Source organism: Hippoglossus hippoglossus, chromosome 17 (assembly GCF_009819705.1).
Source record: "Hippoglossus hippoglossus isolate fHipHip1 chromosome 17, fHipHip1.pri, whole genome shotgun sequence".
Classification (NCBI taxonomy): domain Eukaryota; kingdom Metazoa; phylum Chordata; class Actinopteri; order Pleuronectiformes; family Pleuronectidae; genus Hippoglossus; species Hippoglossus hippoglossus.
In genome coordinates this window covers 16,778,120-16,797,550 of record NC_047167.1, presented here as the reverse complement: position 1 = coordinate 16,797,550, position 19,431 = coordinate 16,778,120, and the positions used below count along the sequence as shown (strand labels likewise).

The following is a 19,431-nucleotide window of genomic DNA, read 5'->3' as shown; positions in this document are numbered from 1 at the left end:
GCTCGAGCCGGACATCGAAGTGAATGTGCTGAGGTGAAAGCTGGAAGAAACCAGTGAATCTTCTCTCTCCACCCACACAGTTGGTCTGGTTTCATTATGGAGCTGTCTGTTATACCTACACACACACACATGTTCCTTCTGAACCCGTTTCATTACGTTGAACACGTGTTTCTTCTTTCCTTCTGTTTTACAAACCTCACAATCTCAGTGCAATTTATGTTCTCATAGTGACAGAGACACATTTTCAGTCTTGACATGAACGTGGTCTCCCATGATTCCGTGATACGCAAACCTGTACACACGCACATAGCACTGGGGCGGCATGGTGGGGCAGTGGTTGGCACTGTTGCTTCACAGCACTGTGTGGGTTTTCTCCGGGTTCTCCGACTTCCTGCCACAGTCCAAAAACATGCAGAGTGGGGTTAATTAGAGACTCTTCATTGGCGTGAATGGTTGTTTGGAAACGCTGGCAACGATTGTCATGTGGAATTGGCTCCTGCTGCCTCCCCACTCTCAAAGGATGAACGGTTTGGATGGAGGGATGGATGGAGCCCTACATACACTCAATATAAAGACATTGAGACACACACACACACACACACACACACACACACACACGCACACACTCTAAATTCAACTTACTTTCTCAACTTTCTATAAACACACGTGTACATTAAAGTAACGTTATGTTGTGAAATTGACATTCTTTATTTTTTGTCTTATTCAATTTCACAAAAAAAACAAATACATGAATGTGGTGAAACTTTTTCAGTTTATCCCACAGCATGTAAATATTTCATGATTCAAAACCTCAATGGGATTTAACTTTGTGAAATCTATGAGTTATTTTATTTATGATATTACACAACCTCCATCATTGTTATATGACAGTAGTACTATGACAGTAGCCAGATTACCTAGAGAACAGCTTGGTAAAAAAAAAAGACAAATGACTAACTATGAAAATAAACTATGATTCATCAGCCCTCGAAGTTGTTGCTCACATTGTGGCGCAGAGAAAACACGGTGTACAACGAGAGGTGCGAGATTCAAACACAAAGCCTGCATGAGTGGTACAAAGCGAAGTCGTTTATCTGTGTTGCCACAGCAGGATTTGCCTAACAATGATCGGCTCTGGCAAACAATGTGGGATTTCCATTTAACCCACATAAGGCATGGACAGTCCTCTCTTTGAGATAACACACTGCGTTTGTCACGGCTCGGCAGGGAAGCCGGGGCGAGCAGTGCCATGTGGGGATTCACAGAGATACCGCTGACAGCAGCTCATTTAGTAAAGCATTATTAATTGCAGCACAGTTGCCAGCAAGGTCATTTACGGTCTTTTAACACGAGGGTCTTTCTTAACACGTGCACTGAACTGGGGGGGATTTAACGGCTGCTGTGTATCAGGACAGCCGCTCGGTGCAGTCAGAGCACGGTGGTCAGAGGTCCTCGTCCATGAGGCCTGTGTGTTCTGAACGGCGTTCCAGTGTTTCGCGGCGCGGTGACTCAGAGGAATAGGTCGCCGCCGGCAGCAGTGGGACATGAACTGACTGGAGTCGACTGCTCACATCCTCAGCCAAATGAAACGGCCTCACAAGGCACAGGGCTTATCACTCGTGCCACCTGAGCGGGGCTCAGTGAGCGACTGCTGAGCCGCTCTGTCAAACAGCCTTAAAACTTTGATTAAGTCACCTTGATGCCTGTTCCACTGTGCATGAGCGTATTCATTCAGCAGCTGTCATTTCACTGAGTGCAGTAAGTAGCTCACACTAAACCCTGCAGTTATGTAAAGCTGACTCATGAGATCATTTTGCCCTTCCATACTGTGGGAGTCATGCTAAAGCTTAATCAGATCCTGTCCTATATGATGCATGATGCATAGCTGCTGCTGCTGCTGCTGCTGGTGGCTTTGTATATTCGACACAATATATTATCTCTGCGAGTGACCTTTTGTTGTATTTAGCTAATGGTGTTATTTTGTTGTCTCTCATTTAGAGAATTGCTTCGAGCCCAGAACGTTCCTCTGATGCTCCGAGGGGCAATTTGCGTCCCACCTCCTCCTGCCGTCTGTCTGCAGTAGCTTTCCTCAGGCTGTGCCCTTGCTCTGAGCCACACCTCCATGATCCTGTGACACACGGCCACTCTGCACATTCTCATTCTCTGCCGTCGGGCTCTCGATGCTTTCATCAGCAAACTGAGAAAAAGGGCCGTTTTTTTTAATTTAGCAAAACAACTGCCTTGTGAAAATGATATTTTATTAAAACGGGCGTCTAGCCATTTCAATTTGTAGAACATCCTTTGTGGCCCATACTGAATTATTATTATAGACACAGAATAGTGTAAATTGTTTTGTGTCTTTTTCCTCATTTGTTTGTCCCTTGTGATTTCAGTTGTTGCTTTTATGATTTTGTATCTGTAAGAGGAGCTAAACTACAACACTACTACACGAGTATAATGGCCATATGAAGAAAAGAAATACTGAGATTTCAAGAATAAAGCCGAATGTTAAGAGACTACAGCCGTAATTTTAAATTATTTAACGAATAAGCAGCAAGGAGAACCCACACTGGTTCAACTGATTCTGGATTCAAGATCTTGATCAAATATCTCTTTGAATATCACTCAGATTGCTGTGAAACTCTACCAAACATTTCCTCCCTCACAAAAGAGGTTTGTTTTCATAATATTCCACCTTGATTTTCTTACAGTTACAACTTTATTATTATAAATTCACAACTTTTTTGTGATATAACGACTTAATTCTCATGAATGCATGACTTTATTCTTGTAATATTACAACTTTTTTGAAATCTCCTAAAATGTGTTTTTACCTTAATTGGCCCTAATACTCTGTTGTACTATAAAAACTAACGACTCTAATGCCATGACTGAAACTGCTTCTCTCTGTCGAGGTGTCTGGTATCTCACGATGATGCTTCCTGCAACTTTTAGCCAAAACAACTCAAACTAATCATCCCCGGTTTACAAACAGTCATTCCTCCGTGTCAAACTCAGCTGTAATCCCCAGCACAGAAATTAGTGGGTAGACGATGATTGAAATGTCTGTTGTTTCATCGCAGGGACAGAGAGAGAAAGTGGTAATTTCCCGCGGTGTCCTTCACCGTGTTTTCAGTATCTTGTGTCATATCAGTAATCTGCTTTGTAATGTTTCCTCGAGACAAACTGACACTTTGGAACAATTTGCCCTAACCCAACTTTGTCAGGTTCCAGCAGCTCTGAAGCAGCAGCACTGCCTCGCAGGCCAGATCAAATTGTCTCATATACGTCCCCGGAGGCCCACGATTCCCCATCCCAGCTTTACAGTTAGGTCAATTAGACTCAAGGGATGAGGAGATTCCTTTAATGAGCTTTCGTTATGCCAGTGGCAACAAAACAGACGGAAACCAACAAGAATTTCATATGGTTTATTTGGTTTGACCATATTTAAAGTCTGAAAGAGCACAAGTAAAGAACAGCAATAAGCACAAGTTATATCTCTGCACGACGCATCTGATAAATTGTCCTCACCCTGATGAAATTGGCTCCATATCTGAAACCTATTCTTGCAATAAACCCATGAGTCACGAAGCACCCGACATCCCAGAAACACCAGAGATAACCCACATAAAATCAATTACACACCGTGGTTGAGTTGAATTTATGTGGGATTTTACTTAAATGCCTTCAGGTCCCAGGATGTTCAAACGCCCAGATCTGAGGCTCCAGGTTTTGGTTCCACGCAGGCCTGATGAAACGTCTGATCTGAGCTCACTGTGAACACACCATTGTTCAGACAGAGGGTATAGATTACTGAAAATCATGAAACATACTGCAGGTTATCATCTAAAATCCTTTCTCCTGTAAATACAAGTCTCCGCTGAGGCTGAGATCCTAGACAATGTGCTAGATTATACAACAAATGAGCTCCTTAAACACACGGTCATTATTGTGAGTTTCAGTCCCCAGGGGAGCGCAATTGTACATTCAAAACAGGTGCTTATAATTTTGCAAAGTTTGGTTGAATCAGTGCATGATTTCATTTTGTGAATTGCGGTTTAAACTTTAAAAAATCATTGTCATAAACCCATTTTATTCAGACAGTTCGGCTCTATCCCCCCGACTCTGCCAAGGCTTAAATTCAATACAGCTGCACTAGATTTCACACAATCAATTTCACGAATCATTTTTTCATCAAGATCCACGACTTATTCCCTTGGAGACGGTGAAATAATCAAAAAGGCCCCATCGTGCCACGTTGAAGAAAGCGAAAACAAATCCCGGATCTGCCCCCTGATCCCGATGTGCACCTAAATTTAATGGGGTTCTTCCCTGACTCATAAGACTTAAAGAGGGTATAAACAACCTGTATTAAGAAACTGTCATACATCACAATCTGAGGTGATGGGGCCAGAGCCTGTTACATATCTCTGATATAAGATCAAAAACAGAACCCCGGTTTCCCACCAAGCTCGACCGAGACACATGAATCAAGTCTGCGGGAGTCTGAGAACATTCGGACAGACGATAAGACCTTTGATAATCAAGCTTTACTGAGATGGATCCTGTGAAGACACAAGAGGATGATGAATTTATTGCATCAAATGCATCACTCCAGGGTTCATCAGAAAAAAGGTGATAACCAGCTCAGGCTTCCGACCTGTCTTGATCTCATGCAGAGCAGGGAGAGTAAGTGCTGATAAAAGATTACGTGTACAAGAAATATGGCCTTCTGATCGGCCGGTCACTGCAAGTAGCCTGGGGAAATGTTAAAGTGCAGGATGTGGCGAAATTATGAATTTGAAAATACCCCGAACAAATGAAAATGCTGAAGGTTGAATGTGAAGTAACTGTAAATGTGAGAAGCTAGAAAAAAGCCCATCAACAAAAAGGGTCACCCAGGGAATGAGGGTGGTGGCAGACAAGTCAAGACAAAGTCTTGGCTTGTTTGTTGCCAGGTTCTCATAAATGGGGTCAGAGGAGGGCGGCCGAGGTTTAAATGAAAGGCCGAGACATGCCAGAGCTTTTAAGGATGAGGAATAACAAGAATAAGCTTCTAGTCGAATCCACTTATTATCCATATCCAGGATCCAGAGTGTAATTTTCTGCATGTTAGCTTCCAGGTAATATGATTAGAAATCCAGTAGGCCAGGTACCTCTGATGCACAGGCTTTTAAATTCGTGGGGGTTACCTCTCCATATGACATTTTAATATATATTAAAATGTCATATGGAGAGTATATTCAATAATTTAAACCAATCGGCAAAAAAGTGTTTAGGTAGAAAAACATTAAAAAATGTAAATACATTTAAACATCCAGGGAGCATATTCCTTTTGATGGATTACACTCCTACCTGTTCCTCTGCAGATCAGTTCTCACGTTAGTTGTTGGCGCAGTACAATATTCCTCATGTAAGGAGTGGATGAAGCTGGTAATACTAATTCCCAATGATATTAAAACACAATATAAGATAATATCTAGGTAATACTAGATTGGGCCCTGGGGCATCTGTAAACACTTGTACCCTGAGAAAGTTCCTTAGGATTTGAGAGTAGCTAAGATATGTAGAATGGAGTTTCACAGAAACATGAAGGAGCAGATCGTTTTGCATAAAGGATAATTTGTGCTCCACTCTGTATCTTTCTAAACACTATTTATTGGCTTTAGGTGCAATTGAGGTTGAATAGAAATGAGGAAAAAGAGAAGGATCAGGCATCGACGCAAAAACCGGTGGAGAAATGTTCAATAATCGTTCAACTCAGGAAATAAATTCAAATGGTTTTAATGAGAAGAAAAGATGAATTGAATGCTTTTTCTGCAACAACCTCAGGAACCTAAAATATATCAATGGACACATTTTCTTCTTTTGGCTAAAAGGAGGATCTCTGACTGTATTTTTCTTTCAATCTTCCCTTTAAAGATTGACTGAATACAAAATCAAATAGTCATAATGATTAAGTGACAACGCTCTACATTCTTTATTAAACAAATCCCAGCCATGCCCTAGTAATTTCCATAGAGTCCATGAGACAACATGTTTTTTTCAAACTCATTTTTGATTTCTTTTTCCCAGGATATGACTTTGAGCTTTTTATCCTTTTTATTAAATCAGGAGGATAAGATTAACGACAGGCCTCTCTCATGCCACCACTGAAAGCAGTGCAGTACAGAGCGGGTGCTGCGGTGGAATTCATTAACTTTTGGGTGTACTATTATTAGTTGGGGCCAATTATAGCGTTTATTCATCACACAGTCAAGTCAACACAGAGAGGCAGGACTTAGCACTTGGTGTTACAGATCGGTGTGTACGTGATGTGAAAGCACAGGGCGCTGGAATGAGACGGAGCTCTGCATGTGGAAGCTACCGAGGGAGCGCAGAGAGAAAGTCACATGCTGGTGAAAAGGTCACGTCTCAGATTCAACAGGCAAACAGTCGATATATTAGACTGAGGCACATGTCGAGATTCTTTTCATTAGGCGGGTTTAAAGTTCGGGAATGTTGGTTGTCGTCATTTATTGGAAACTATAAAGAAAAATATAAACAAACTGAAAACGTAGGAGTGTTTATTTTATTTCTGTTTGATTGATTGTTTGCAGAAACGGTCAGAAAGAGTTCAGGGCAGCCGAGTAAACGTGACGTCATTAATGTCAGAAAATACAAAAGTTCTCTCTCGCTCTCCCCGTCTTCTCATCAGCTGAGTGTCTGGTGTTTACGGTAAGCCAATCGGATTTTGCCGTTATCTTAATCAGCCACAATCGTGTCGTTGCTGCCAAACTTGAAATGTGTCCTTCTCTCTCTCACTGTTAATTGTCATTTCAGTAAATCTGAGACCTTCCTCTTCCCCATTACCCTCCAGTGTCCACTCATCTCATTCAGATCAGCGTCCTCTAGATCCCATCAACCACCATTGTTGGGACCCACGTGGTTCCCTTATGTCCCTTGTGATGCGTAGCGCCAAATTAACTCATTTATATCATATCACTGTATTCTCTTGCAAAACTGAAGTCTCTCCTGAATGAAATGTTGAATTGTTTTCTTTTTCAATTGAAACTCTTAAACCAAACTGCGCAGTTTAGTCTGCACTCAAAAGCACGAGGCAGTTGATCGTTAGAGGGGAGAGTCACTCAACCATAATTTGCAGTTTTTTGGGAAAATGTTAAGTGTTTGGAGAGCTGAACTACACGATCATTTTCATTGTGGTCATAATTATTTTCACATTTGTGAATCTCAAATGGTCCCATTAAATTGAAGGTGAAAGCTGTTCAGAGAACTCTCATTCTTTCTCAAGCAATCGTCAGTGAGGGTTTTAAAATCCAGCTGTACTACAGTAAACAAAGAACGTCATCAGGCCTGGAGTCGGGTCAGTCACACTAAATTACTCAGGTTGTTTTTAATCTGACAGGTGTTAGCCCGACTGTGCAGAACAACTATCAATCATCACACCCTGACAGATGAAACACTTTCTGTTTCTGTCAGTTTTTAAAGAGACGTTTCTTGATGTTTTTGGGACAGATGACCTTTACGGAGACGTGGGACGAAAAGGTGGAAATAGCAGGATGACATGCACGGTTAATGCTATGTTTCCCCCGATCATGGACCCAGCAGTCAAGGCACTAATCACAAGTTCAAAGTTCAAAGCCATAAAGCATCATCCGATATCTGTATAACCTTTGATACATGCAGAGAAGTGAAATACGAAATATTACTCTTTTTTTTTTTAAATGTCAACGCTTTGAACAACATCATCCCCATTTCTTGTGTTACACTTTGCACATGATCTGGTTCAGTGCTCATGTTTAATGTTCAGCTTGCACATCCACAGGCGTCAACAGGTCCATGCGCCATGAGGCTGTGACAGCTCTCCCACACTTCACTTTGCGCGTGTCACCCTCTGACTTTGACCCACGTCATAAACAAACATGGCAGGTGCGTGGCAGGTGTGAAGTGTGAGTGACGGAGCCTGTGATCTGGTCACTCGGGTTAGTTTCACGTGGGTTGTTGCCGCTGCTGCACGACGATGTATGAATGGACGGATGGAGGGATGGATGGATGGATGAGTGGATGGATGGATGGATTGAGCGGGTGCGCGGCTCTGATTGGTCGGACACACACGCGCTCCCAGCTGGCGCGCCTGGCTCGCTGCTCGTGTCATTTGCTCCGATTCACTCGTGAACACCGCCGTGCGCGCTCTGCCCATCGCCTCACGCACTGGGAATTATTAACCTGTTATTATTAGTAGTGTTATTATCGTCTGGCGCCATGGATGCCACTATCTACCAGATCATATTCGGAGAGCTCGGGGACCTGAACTGTAGTTTGATGGACGCCTTCCAGGACACTTTTTTGGAAAACGCTTCATTGTCATTGCTGAGCACTGATGGTAAGAATGGGATCCCACCCCCCCCACCTCCCCTTCTCTTTTTTTCATGCACAATATTGAGATGTGTTTTGGCAAAGGAAACATTTGCGCGTCTTTATTTATTTCTAAGGTTTTTATTGCAATGCCACGACCGATGAGATTGGAACGTGCTGGCCGCGGAGCAGCACCGGCAGGATCGTGGAGAGACCCTGCCCGGAGTACATCAACGGGGTGAAGTACAACACAACCAGTAAGATCTTTGCAAAAGTTCCTCAGCATGCATGTGCTTGGAAGAAAATGGCTCTCTTTACAATTCTTTTATATACTGGTCGTCTGTTCTGATTAAAAATCTAAATAAATTTAGCAATATTGAGAGATATATTGAATTCAGATAAAGGTAAAATAATGATTTTTAGATCAAAGTCAATTAAGCAAACTAGTAACTTAAAGGGATAGTTCACCCCAAAATTAAAATTCACTCGTTATCTACTCACCGCTATGCCGATGGAGGGGTGGGTGAAGTGTTTGAGTCCACAAAACACATTTGGAGTTTCAGTGGTAAACAGCGTTGCAGCCAAATCCAATACAAGTGAAGTAACTGGCGACCACTTCTTAAAATGTAAAAAAACTACACAAAAACCCCCATAAAATTCCTCCATACTGCTCCTGTGGTATGATGGTGTTCATAAGACCCGACATTCAAATTCGACTTGAAACGGCGTAATTTACACGTTTTTTAGCCTAAAATGCGAACATTTAGGCTAAAAACACGATGTAAATGACCTTGTGTGGAGTCAAATTTGAATCTTTTCATTTTTGGGTGAACTATCACTTTATTGATCGCTCATTTTCCAACTTATGGATTTTCACTGGGATGATGCATCAAAGGTTTGTACTTGATCTCCCCTCTGTGCAGATGTAGTGCACGGTGGCAGTGAACCTCAATCATCATCACTCCTCTGGTCAGTGGAACAGCTGCATCAGTATTCCCCTGTGAGCTGTTCACACAATGTTTAAAATGCAAATGGACTTAAAACCACAGAAACCCTCAGCTGGAGTTTTTGATACACAAGCGTTATAATAATTGATAAGATAGATAACTGATCAAATTGGAGAGAAAGAACATAATCACCATCAAATCGCCATTTCTTCAGATCAACCACCATCAGAGATGCAAAGTTCTTCACGGACAACAGCCCCGAAAGACTTGAATGCATCTCTGTGTTTAGTTTTTGCCTTAAAACCTTAACAGTCAGCCATGAAACACCATTTACTGCTCATGTTATCGTCTGCAGAGTTGGGTTCACAAGGTCCCCCCCCCCATCAGTGAGGTTCTGCTCAATCTAGCTTTACCTTAACTACACCTGTCCTCATTGAGCTTAACTGCACATCGATCTGCAGCCAAAAGCCACTGGAGCTGCAACAACACTACATCATGGTTTCTACAGGAGATAACTGGACTGTTTTAATCTGTCGGGTTTGAGAGACTGAGGATCAACCAGCAGCATTTGTTGAGAAAAGAGTATCACACCGCCACTGTCACGTTATGTAACTCTGGTGTTAATCATCCGACTGAAGTTGTTGAAACGCTCATAAATGTAAAAAAGCACGATTGATTTAGCAAAGCATCACAAAATAACTCCTGTGAAGCACGGAGTGTCCGGGTCCAGATAACGGTGTGAGTTCCTGAGGCTGTTATCTCTGTAATGGGCTCAGGTGCAGTGCCATTATCCTGCAATGTCCCACATTGCACGCACGCACGCATGCACGCACGCACGCACGCACACTCTGCCGCCTCACCTCTTAATGCACTGATTTACCCTTTGCTCTGCTGGTGTTTGGTTTTGGCCGGAGACGTCTGGCAGTTTTGTGCACTCTGTGTGAAAATCGCAGCCATTTGCCAGGACAGCAAACGTCAACACCTTCCCTAACGTGTGCCTTTGCTTGGTGACACACGTGTGGATCGATCCGTTTTTTGACAGGCTATATGGATTAGACAATATCATGAGATTGAATAATTCAGTAAAATCAATCTTCTTGCTCAAGTATTAGGTGTGTGACATCCACTGGGGTATTATGACATTTTGTGGGCGCAGAAGGTTATGATATACATGCACATGGATTCATATTTCTCCTGTTACCTGTCGCTGTTTTATTGAATCAAAAAGGAAAGCTTGAGAATCAGTTCAGAAAATGAAGTCACATTATTAGACAGATTGCAGTTCTGTGGTGGAATGAAACAGGTAACTGAGTTGTTTTGTTCCCTTGCGTCGGTAATTACAGGAATCTGTGTTTGCAGCAGAAGATTGTACAGCAGGCGTTATCAACACAGTTTTTCGAAGCAGACGCTGTTCGGGGCCGAACCTCGAAAAATATTATTTTCCTTATCTAGTGTGAGTGTGAACAGACTCATGAAAACAAGGGAAATGGCCTCTACCCAGACAATGATCTCTGCCAAGGAGGCTGTTCACTGACGGCAAAAATCTCCAAGTCCAGAAACGTCATCACAGAATGTGGTCCTGATTGGCAGGAAACATTAATCAACTTTTACCGGTTTTGACGCTATTGTGCAATGTCCTGAAAATCCTTTTGTTGATTGTCAGACAAGCAAAAACATCATTCCAAGAGAGCATTAAGTGGAGAGGTGTTGGCGTGGAAATCCTGCTGCTCTCATGAAGATTGGAACCGATAAGTGCGTCCTCGTGATGCCAACTTTTCAGTGAATCTAAACCTGTATGCCTCATTTGCAAATGAATGACCACCCCTTGCCAAGGGATACATCTCAGGCGTCACCGTTGTACGATGCAGGCAACTTGGAAAGAGTAATACCCTGATCAGTCGGAGGCCCGTGGCAGGAAAATGACCTGCTTCCATGCAAGCGGGATTATTAATTGAAAGAGCGACCAACAATTGCATCTCTTCAGGCTGTCTGAGTCTAAAGAGGTAATGCACAAAACAATGGAGATAATTAACATCATCAGAGGGAATTCAAGTAGGAAGCATTGTCTGTTCTGCTGGAATCCGAAGCTTTTGACAATAACCCATTACTCCACAATGACCGGCCGGGTAAGAGAAAAACACAAAGGATGCTTTGTGGAATTTGAGGCAAGCTCCAGTTAACTGCTCCGTTCTATTTCTGACAAATTGAGCCGTTTTCAGACATGTCCTCCAGAGGGACTCCGGAGAATTGGGTCCAGACTTTCTCCAAAGATTGCCTGTCATACATGAACAACGCAGCGGGAGGTTCTCCGCTCAGATGCGTTCACAACAGCAACAAATCCCTCCGGGGGGATTTAGGTGAAGGGTGGTGCAGCGGGCGGAGGCAGGAAGTAACGTATTAATTCTGCTGCGGACATCATGTGTTTGTGTTCACAGCACCTCGACACTCGATCACAATAAATTCTCTTGACGTCTTCGTCTGTGTCTTATACGTGTGTGGCTCTGTGTTTTCATCCAGATAGTTTGTTTTTTTATTTTTGGGTCTGTTGCAGGTTAGAAGCGACATCTGGAGAATCTGGATTTCAGTGCATGTCTGGAAGCAGCTTTAGAACCGGTCTGCTTTTATTATTTGTTGATGATCACTGTTGTACAGGTTTAATTCTTGCAATGTTAACATTATTACAAGTGCATGCGAGGAGGTTGGTGTGGATGGATGATTTAGACATAACACTGGGTTTTACTGCGGGGGACTGCTGTTTGTTTCCTGTTCCAAACAAATTGATGGCGTTGTTTCTTTAAACCATGATGATGGTCGTCCTATAGCCTTAACTACCTGTTTATCATATTAACCATGACGACAAAGTCTCCGTCCAACCTGTTTCCTTTCCTGTAGCTTCTGCACTTTGCAGTCACATAACAACAGTATTTTACAGCCCGTTTCACACATCCACTACAGTGTCGTGGAAGCTATTTTTGTCATCAAGTCCAATTTTAGCTGAAGATAACAGACTTGTAGATCATGGGTTTCTGTATCAGAGCCACTGTGGCAGATTGGATTGGTTTAGTTGTGATCAATTGAACCACACAGGGATTTTAATGGGACTGTGAGACTTTGGTGTAGGAAGTTGTTTAATGCACTTTTGTCCATGTGAAAGATCATTAGAGTTGATGTTGATTATGGCAGCAATGCATAAGGGGTAAGGGGTCTTTTTAGACAGGGTTGATGGCACTGTATGACGTGTTTACAGATTTAACATGAAACAATCCTTCATCACAATGTCGGCAAATTACTAGAGACATGTTATGTATTTAGTTGACTTATGTACACTATTTACTCGCTGTAACTTCCAGGGCAAACGATTAAGGAAAAACGATCTTCTAGCCAGTCGGTTGCTTTTTCCTTCCACCCTTTCTCACTGGATCACAGGGATTCATTGCTTTTTGCTGCTAAACGTGAATAAAACTTTAATACAAAACCATATCCGCGAACACGATATACACCTGGTCAGGTGGTGAAGACAACTCCCTTGATCCCACGTTGCTTCACCACGTCATCAAACCAGGTCTTTTGTCGTTGTTTTGATTGAGAGACCCCCGGTGGCAGGAGTTGCATATTGTACGTTGAATCATCGTCTGCTTTGCCTGAATGTGCACATTAAAGGATTAAAAAACTGGTTCAACAGTTCAGAATCTGCTCTGTCCTACAAGCAATGAGGACACCGTTCAGACTGCGGCCATACACAGGATTTACTGACTGGATAAAAGCCATGTTACTGTAGTCAGAGTAGATTCAGCGAGGGGGCCGAGTTGCAAATGAGACCTTACAAAAGGGCACCGCAGCCGTGTTGATGAACTTTTCTTTAATTTGGTCCCCACGCAGGTCACGAGCTTGGGGCTCTGTCCTTTAGGCCGTCACTGCCCCTCATTATGACAGCCCTCCAGGACGTCTCTCACCAGGGCAGCTGTTTTGGCTTGTTCCCAGACTTTATGCTCAAAAGGAAACTGTAGATTTTCTGTTTAACAAACGGGCATGAAAGTGGAATCGATTATCTCATTTAACCCTTTACAAGAATGTGAATTAGCACGACGATTCTTTTTCTTCAATAAGTTTACGGCTTTGTTATTTTGTGCCGTATCCCATCATCACTAACTATCTGCACTGGTTTAGGTAAATGATTCTCCCAGACTTCTGTTTCTCTGTGGTGGGTTTTGCACCTGGTAGCGTTGGTGAATTAACTCAATATTTGATGGAGGCCACTGAGTGTGTGTAGGTTTTCTGTCATGTACATCTCGCAGCATCGCAACGCTGTAAACTGCCAGTAGATCTCCACATCGGAAATACCAAGGGAAAATCAGGACAAGACATGACAAGTCGTTCCTGTCAAATTTAAAGCAGATCCAGTCTATTAAACGCACTGTATCAGGATTAATGCATGAGCTGGGGTAGTATATTATTTAGAGTGGAAGCGTATTATTATTTTCTAGTTAATCACAGCAGAGAAGCACCACTTAAATCCCGGGATGCTGGGTATTTTCAAGACCAAGTGACAACGGTTCCTGGTGAGATTGTCTCGATCCTTCTGGGTCACATTAGCAGCACACATCTGCAGCCACAGACGAATGAAATTTTCAAATCAGAAAATGGGTCGCACTAAGAATAGAAGCAGGCCCTGACACCACACGAGCAGGTGTTAATTAAAACACTACAGCCATAAAGGGAGTCTGAAGTAGAAGTAGTACTTCCCGTTTTGCAAAATTTGGCTTAAAGGAACGTGCGGTTTCTTTTTTACGTGTCTTGCTTTGGCCACGTATCCATCTGACCCGTAGGACTAACAATAGTTTCTCTTCCATTTGCGTCCTCGGTCTCGGAGCAGCACATTTAATGCACAGGCTTGCATATTAGAAACGAATGTCCCAGGATGGCTGGCCACTGTTGTATTTTAAGAACCAGCCCGTGTGCTTTGTATCCCCAGTCTTAACACGGGAAGAAGCAAACGCCATATCTCGTGCAACCTCGTAGTTTTTCTGTAACACTTTTGAGAAACACCTGAAGTTTACTGTCAGCAAAATGTTGAAATTTCTCGTACAAAAACCTGAGATTTCAGCGGCTTAACAGGCCTGTGCAGGTGAGGGGCTATAAATTCCTTCCCTTTTCCTTCAAGCATATATAAATATTAATGTGTGCGCAGAGTGGCTTAAGAGGTTTATGCATTTTTAAACCCTCCACTGTCCCTTTTTTGTGTATTTATTCAGTTCTCTGGTTTACATGAAATGCTCATCACCGCAGTTGGGGCAGAGTTATTAAACATGGCTTGAAAGTCATTTATTGTCCCTGCTTTGTCACCACCATGCGACGTGCTTCCTGTCGAGCCTCGGGCGAGACACCATGTTCACAGCAGTATAGAAGAATGATATCAACGCTGAAGAATTGTTTTTTGCAAATCCAAGCCACATCATGGTGACCTGTACGGTTTCCCTGTTATTACTCCCAGGGCGGGCAACTGTAATTACTCAGTCCATCCTGCCTCCTCCTACGATAAACTCCCCTCGCCTCTTTGTTTGTGCGTTCATTGTCACAGAGGACGCATCCTGCCAGCAAGTCGGGATACACAGTAGAACTTTATTGACTCTCTTATCAGGATTAATAAAGTCCGAGACATAGTATGAGCGCTGCGATGAGTATCGCGTACCGAGAGGAGAGGGGAGCGGCTGCCGTGTTTGCGTGTCGGGAATACACCTTTGACGATTTATTCCAAATCAGAGATGAGTCCGTGCAAGAGCACCTCATCTTTCACAGGCAATGATTACAATGTTTTTCCTTATGTGTGAAAACGCCTCCTTTTGAAAACAACTTTGAATTCATCCATCCGTTATCTATACTGCTTGTATTTTAAAGGTCGTGGGGGGCTTGAGTCAATCCCAGCTGACATTGTGCGCAAGGCGGGTTCCATCCTGACAGTCCCATTGTCAACATAAGCTGCTTAAGACTGAACTCTGGATATGTGAGAATACAAATGTCCAAGTCCATTTTTGGAGACATTTTCCTGAGTTTATCCTGCCACCCCCCCTAGTAAAAACTGTCATGAGCCCATGTGAGAATACAGCCGGTGATTAACTGCAGGATTTACCACAAGCGAGTGGTTGCATTGATGATGTTTCTAACAAGCCACGGATGCAGAACTGAAAATGGAAAGAAAACAAGCTTATCAGGACACAAAGATGTGTCTGTTTTTTATGTAATATGTGCTGACGTGGTTGTAAACATGCTAAAAATCAAGAAATGTATACATTATGTCCACCTCCTGAATGCTGTGCCACCCAGATTTCTGTGTTGTTGTGAACGTGACTGACTGGAGAATCTTAAAGGCAACCTCTGGAGAATGTGCAAACACAAACAAAGACCCATAATTGCAATCTCTTAAAATTGAAAAAGGCTAATAATATCAGAGGGTAGACCTGTGGGTGCTAATCTTTTAAAGCTACATACCATGAGTGATGTAAACTGGAGAGCATCGGGAGCTATGGTTGTGGAATTGATTTAAGCCTTTACGGACATTTTGCCAAGCGGTGCAAAAAGAAATCCTTCCGCTTGTCGAAATCATTCTCAGTGTAGCATTAGCACATCCTAATGACTCACCAATGTCCCCCACTGCAGCTTAATGAGAGTCTGAATGAGTGTAATGCTGTTTTATGTCTTCTTGTCAGCGAATTGACACGTTCCCACAGAGTTCTCCCGCGGAGGACTAATACGAATCTCATATTCCTATCTTAAAAAGCTGTGAAACCTTTATTAAAAAACCTCTCTCTCAGACACTCATCCTACTCTGTTCGGCGGACCTCCCATCATGTGCAGTTTCTCCTGCCAAGAATCACACACGTCCCGCTGCCACAACTCGCTTGATTGTCTGTCGTCACTGAATCCAGTGAATTTGCTTCCTGTAAAGTCGCTTTCCTGCAGGGAACTTACCCACTTGAATCCTCTGCTCCACTTACACCTGGCAAGAGGTTAGTCAGTCAACAAATTCAGGCCAGCATGTGTAGCCAACATGTCACTAGCCACTGCACACAGAGTCCCCCTGGGGGGTCCAATCAGCACCAGCCTCCCCCGGCGGCACTCACCACTGGCTCAGCATTCACACACACTACGCTACGGCACAAGACACATTTTCCTGGGCGCTAGAGCCTTTTCATTTCTAAATTCCTCGTCTCAGATATAAAACCTTGACAGTTTCTCTTAACACTGAATTACCTAACACATCAAAATCAGGTCACAGCGATGCCCCGGCAGTGAAGGTGTCTTTCCTTCCTTTCGTCCTCACCCTCGTCCCAAGTTGATGTTTTCACACGTGTTTTTTTTTCTCAGTTAACTGGTGGAACATCATAGAAGATATGGATATATATATATAGAGAACCCATTTAGAAATAGTTTTACATCTCATCTCTCACGTTCTTCTCTGGGGCTAGAAGAGGGCGTTCGGTGTCGGTCTCTGAGTCTCTCGTCTAATTGGCTGTTCTCTTTTCAAACGTAATGGATTCTAGCCGACTGCTACTCCCCACAGGCTTGGGTCAGGTATCCTCACTCTATTGTGCTGTTCAGAAATGTCAGACATCCTGGGGGCGTAGCTGAGAGTCGTGAGTATATATTTCTGACATCCCCAAATTCATGAGGTCTTGATGGCTTGTTTTAAGGCTTTCTGCATTTCTCTGTGGATTGAGCACCTATTAACACTTTAACCTACATTACAGTAAAAAAAAAAGGCAGGGATTCTCACATTCTACAACACGGGACCTTCAAAAAGAATGTTTTCGTACTCATTTATTTCCTACCCCTCCACAAAGCCAAGCTATTACATTAAAGGTTGATGATTGATTATAACCTTGCTCTGTGAGATGCCTGGCTATTTTTAAGGAACTCATCTTCAGCCCAAACAAAATTTCCTCCAATATAAATGGAGTAACACCTTTTTTGGAGGTGAAAATGAGATCGGGGGCTCTGTGTTGCGGTGCAAGGGACGTGCACAACCACATTGGTAAATTCTAATGACAATGGTCGGACTGACAAAAACTTTTTAATGGTCTGCTTTAAATTGCTAGGGTAGAGTGCTCATCACATCTGACATATGCATGCTTCCTAATCGTGTAATGTGGTTTAATATATTCTCTTTAAGCAGACACACCCTGCTCCATGTGGGGCTTCCTCAGGGCTAAACACTTGTAGCGCATTGCCTCTTGCTCATTTTCTCATCATCAGATTTCAGCAGTTTGACAGCAAACACACTGAACCTATGACTTATAGTTGTTACCAGTGCAATGCCTGTTCAAAACGTGCTTGTTATTTCATCAGTAATTCCATATTGTATGCAGTCATCTATCATTTCTGTTCATTCTGGAATTTTGCCAATTAGCTACACCTACAGTACTAAAGTATAATACAACAGGCCTGTAATACGCATTTCTCTCTATGAATTAAGGTCAAAACTTCACTGCAGGTCTGTTTCAATATACAACATCAGTTTCTATCATTATATTTGATCTAATTCCATTAATTTGTGTGTTATAACAACTCTTTTCCCGCAGAACTTGACTTAAAACTTTATATTGACATGTTTTTACTTATGTATTTATTACAGTTAAGAAAATCCAGGCAAAGGAAAACATTACTAATGATGTAGACAGTCTAAGACTTTAGTTAAGTTATTTTCTCACTCAAAAATATACAGCAGCTGAATAACGGCATTAGATGATGGATGATGTAATGTTAAATTGCAGTAGAGCACACGATACTTGCTCTGCCTGTTAATAGTCCTAATACATCATATTCGGTTGGAGATAAAATATAAACAAAGAAGTGCTGCCTTGTTTGTATTTTTAACAAAGCGCCCCAGGATGCATTCGCCTCAAGTTATCGTGCATATGAAGCCGTTGGAGGCTGCTGCTGCGATAAGCTGTTTCCAAAGTCGATCGGACGAGTGGCTGACGAGGAAATCGAAGGACAGACAGACAGACGACGTTTCTCCATTTATTAGTGGGATTCCTTATAGACAAACAGGAGGGGAGACACAGCTGCGAGTGGAAGATTAACCAGCAACTCCTCCTCAGGCTCTGTTGGTGTATTTGCATCAGTGGTCATCGCTCAAGGCACAAAGCTTTTTAAGAGGTTTGTTGTTACCTGCAAAACAAGAGGAGGCACAAACACATGCTCATTGCAATTCATGGTGCAATGCTTCTAAAACATACGTAGTAAAAAATACTAAAGTATTTGATCAACCATCTAGATGATATTTACAAAAAAAAAAGAAACATATCAAACTCCTAATGAAGTCAATTTTTAAACAGAAAATCCCCAAACTCTCAGGTTCCAGCTTCTGAAATGTCAATATTTATAAATATTTAAAATATATGTTGCGGCTATTTATTCTTAGCACTTAAAAAAAACCTTTAAAATTGATAATATGCAGAAGGGGGTCTACTGAGGGGTCTAAATCCTGAACTCTAAGCTACTGGTTCAAAGCTTTCAAGAAAAATAAGATCACAAAAACACAAGGATGCTAAAATGCACCCAAAATAGTGAGAACAAAACAAGTGCAAAAATAACTGATAAAACACAGAGCACACAGGTTCTCAATAAGCAATCTTATATTCTATAATAAACGTTTAAACCTATAACTACTTACTAACTCTTCACCACAACCTTCAGAAGCTCCTGTAAAACAGGGGAAGATTCTTTGCAGGAATTACACAGGTTTCCAAGGAGACCCTGGGACCCCCAGCGAGAGGTGGGATTTATGGTCCAAACCAAACAATTCACCAATCAAGAAAATGATCGGCAGAAAGAAAATAATTATTAGATGAAATATGTTCAATAATTTGCTGGGCTCCTGTTGAGCATTACCCCATTTGGAGGTATTACAAAGCTTTGACAATCATGGTATAAAACATGAACGCAAAATAGGTTTAAAATTGATCATATGCTGTGAAATGTACATACATGTATATTATAACGTTAATGCTGTGACATCAACATCCCTCTAAAACTGCATTCAACAAAGAAAACCTTTATCTATAAAAACACTCGCAGTATGTGCAGTCTGTACGTGCAGCAGCTGAGTGACTGAAATCCAAACAAAACC

General features: G+C 42.3%; 1 protein-coding gene across 2 annotated transcripts in view; it reads left to right on the top strand.

Moving 5' to 3' along the window:
• The first annotated feature begins 7,985 nt into the window (after positions 1–7,985).
• LOC117777693 (corticotropin-releasing factor receptor 2) overlaps positions 7,986–19,431 on the top strand; it is a 30,963-nt gene continuing 19,517 nt past the window's right edge. For both annotated transcript variants that reach the window (XR_004616647.1, XM_034612565.1), the window contains exons 1-2: positions 7,986–8,383; positions 8,493–8,612. Coding sequence is in view for 1 of the 2 variants with exons in the window: in XM_034612565.1 (XP_034468456.1) it covers positions 8,263–8,383; positions 8,493–8,612 (241 nt within the window). In the remaining variant the exon portion in view is untranslated. The remainder of the gene's footprint in view (positions 8,384–8,492; positions 8,613–19,431) is intronic.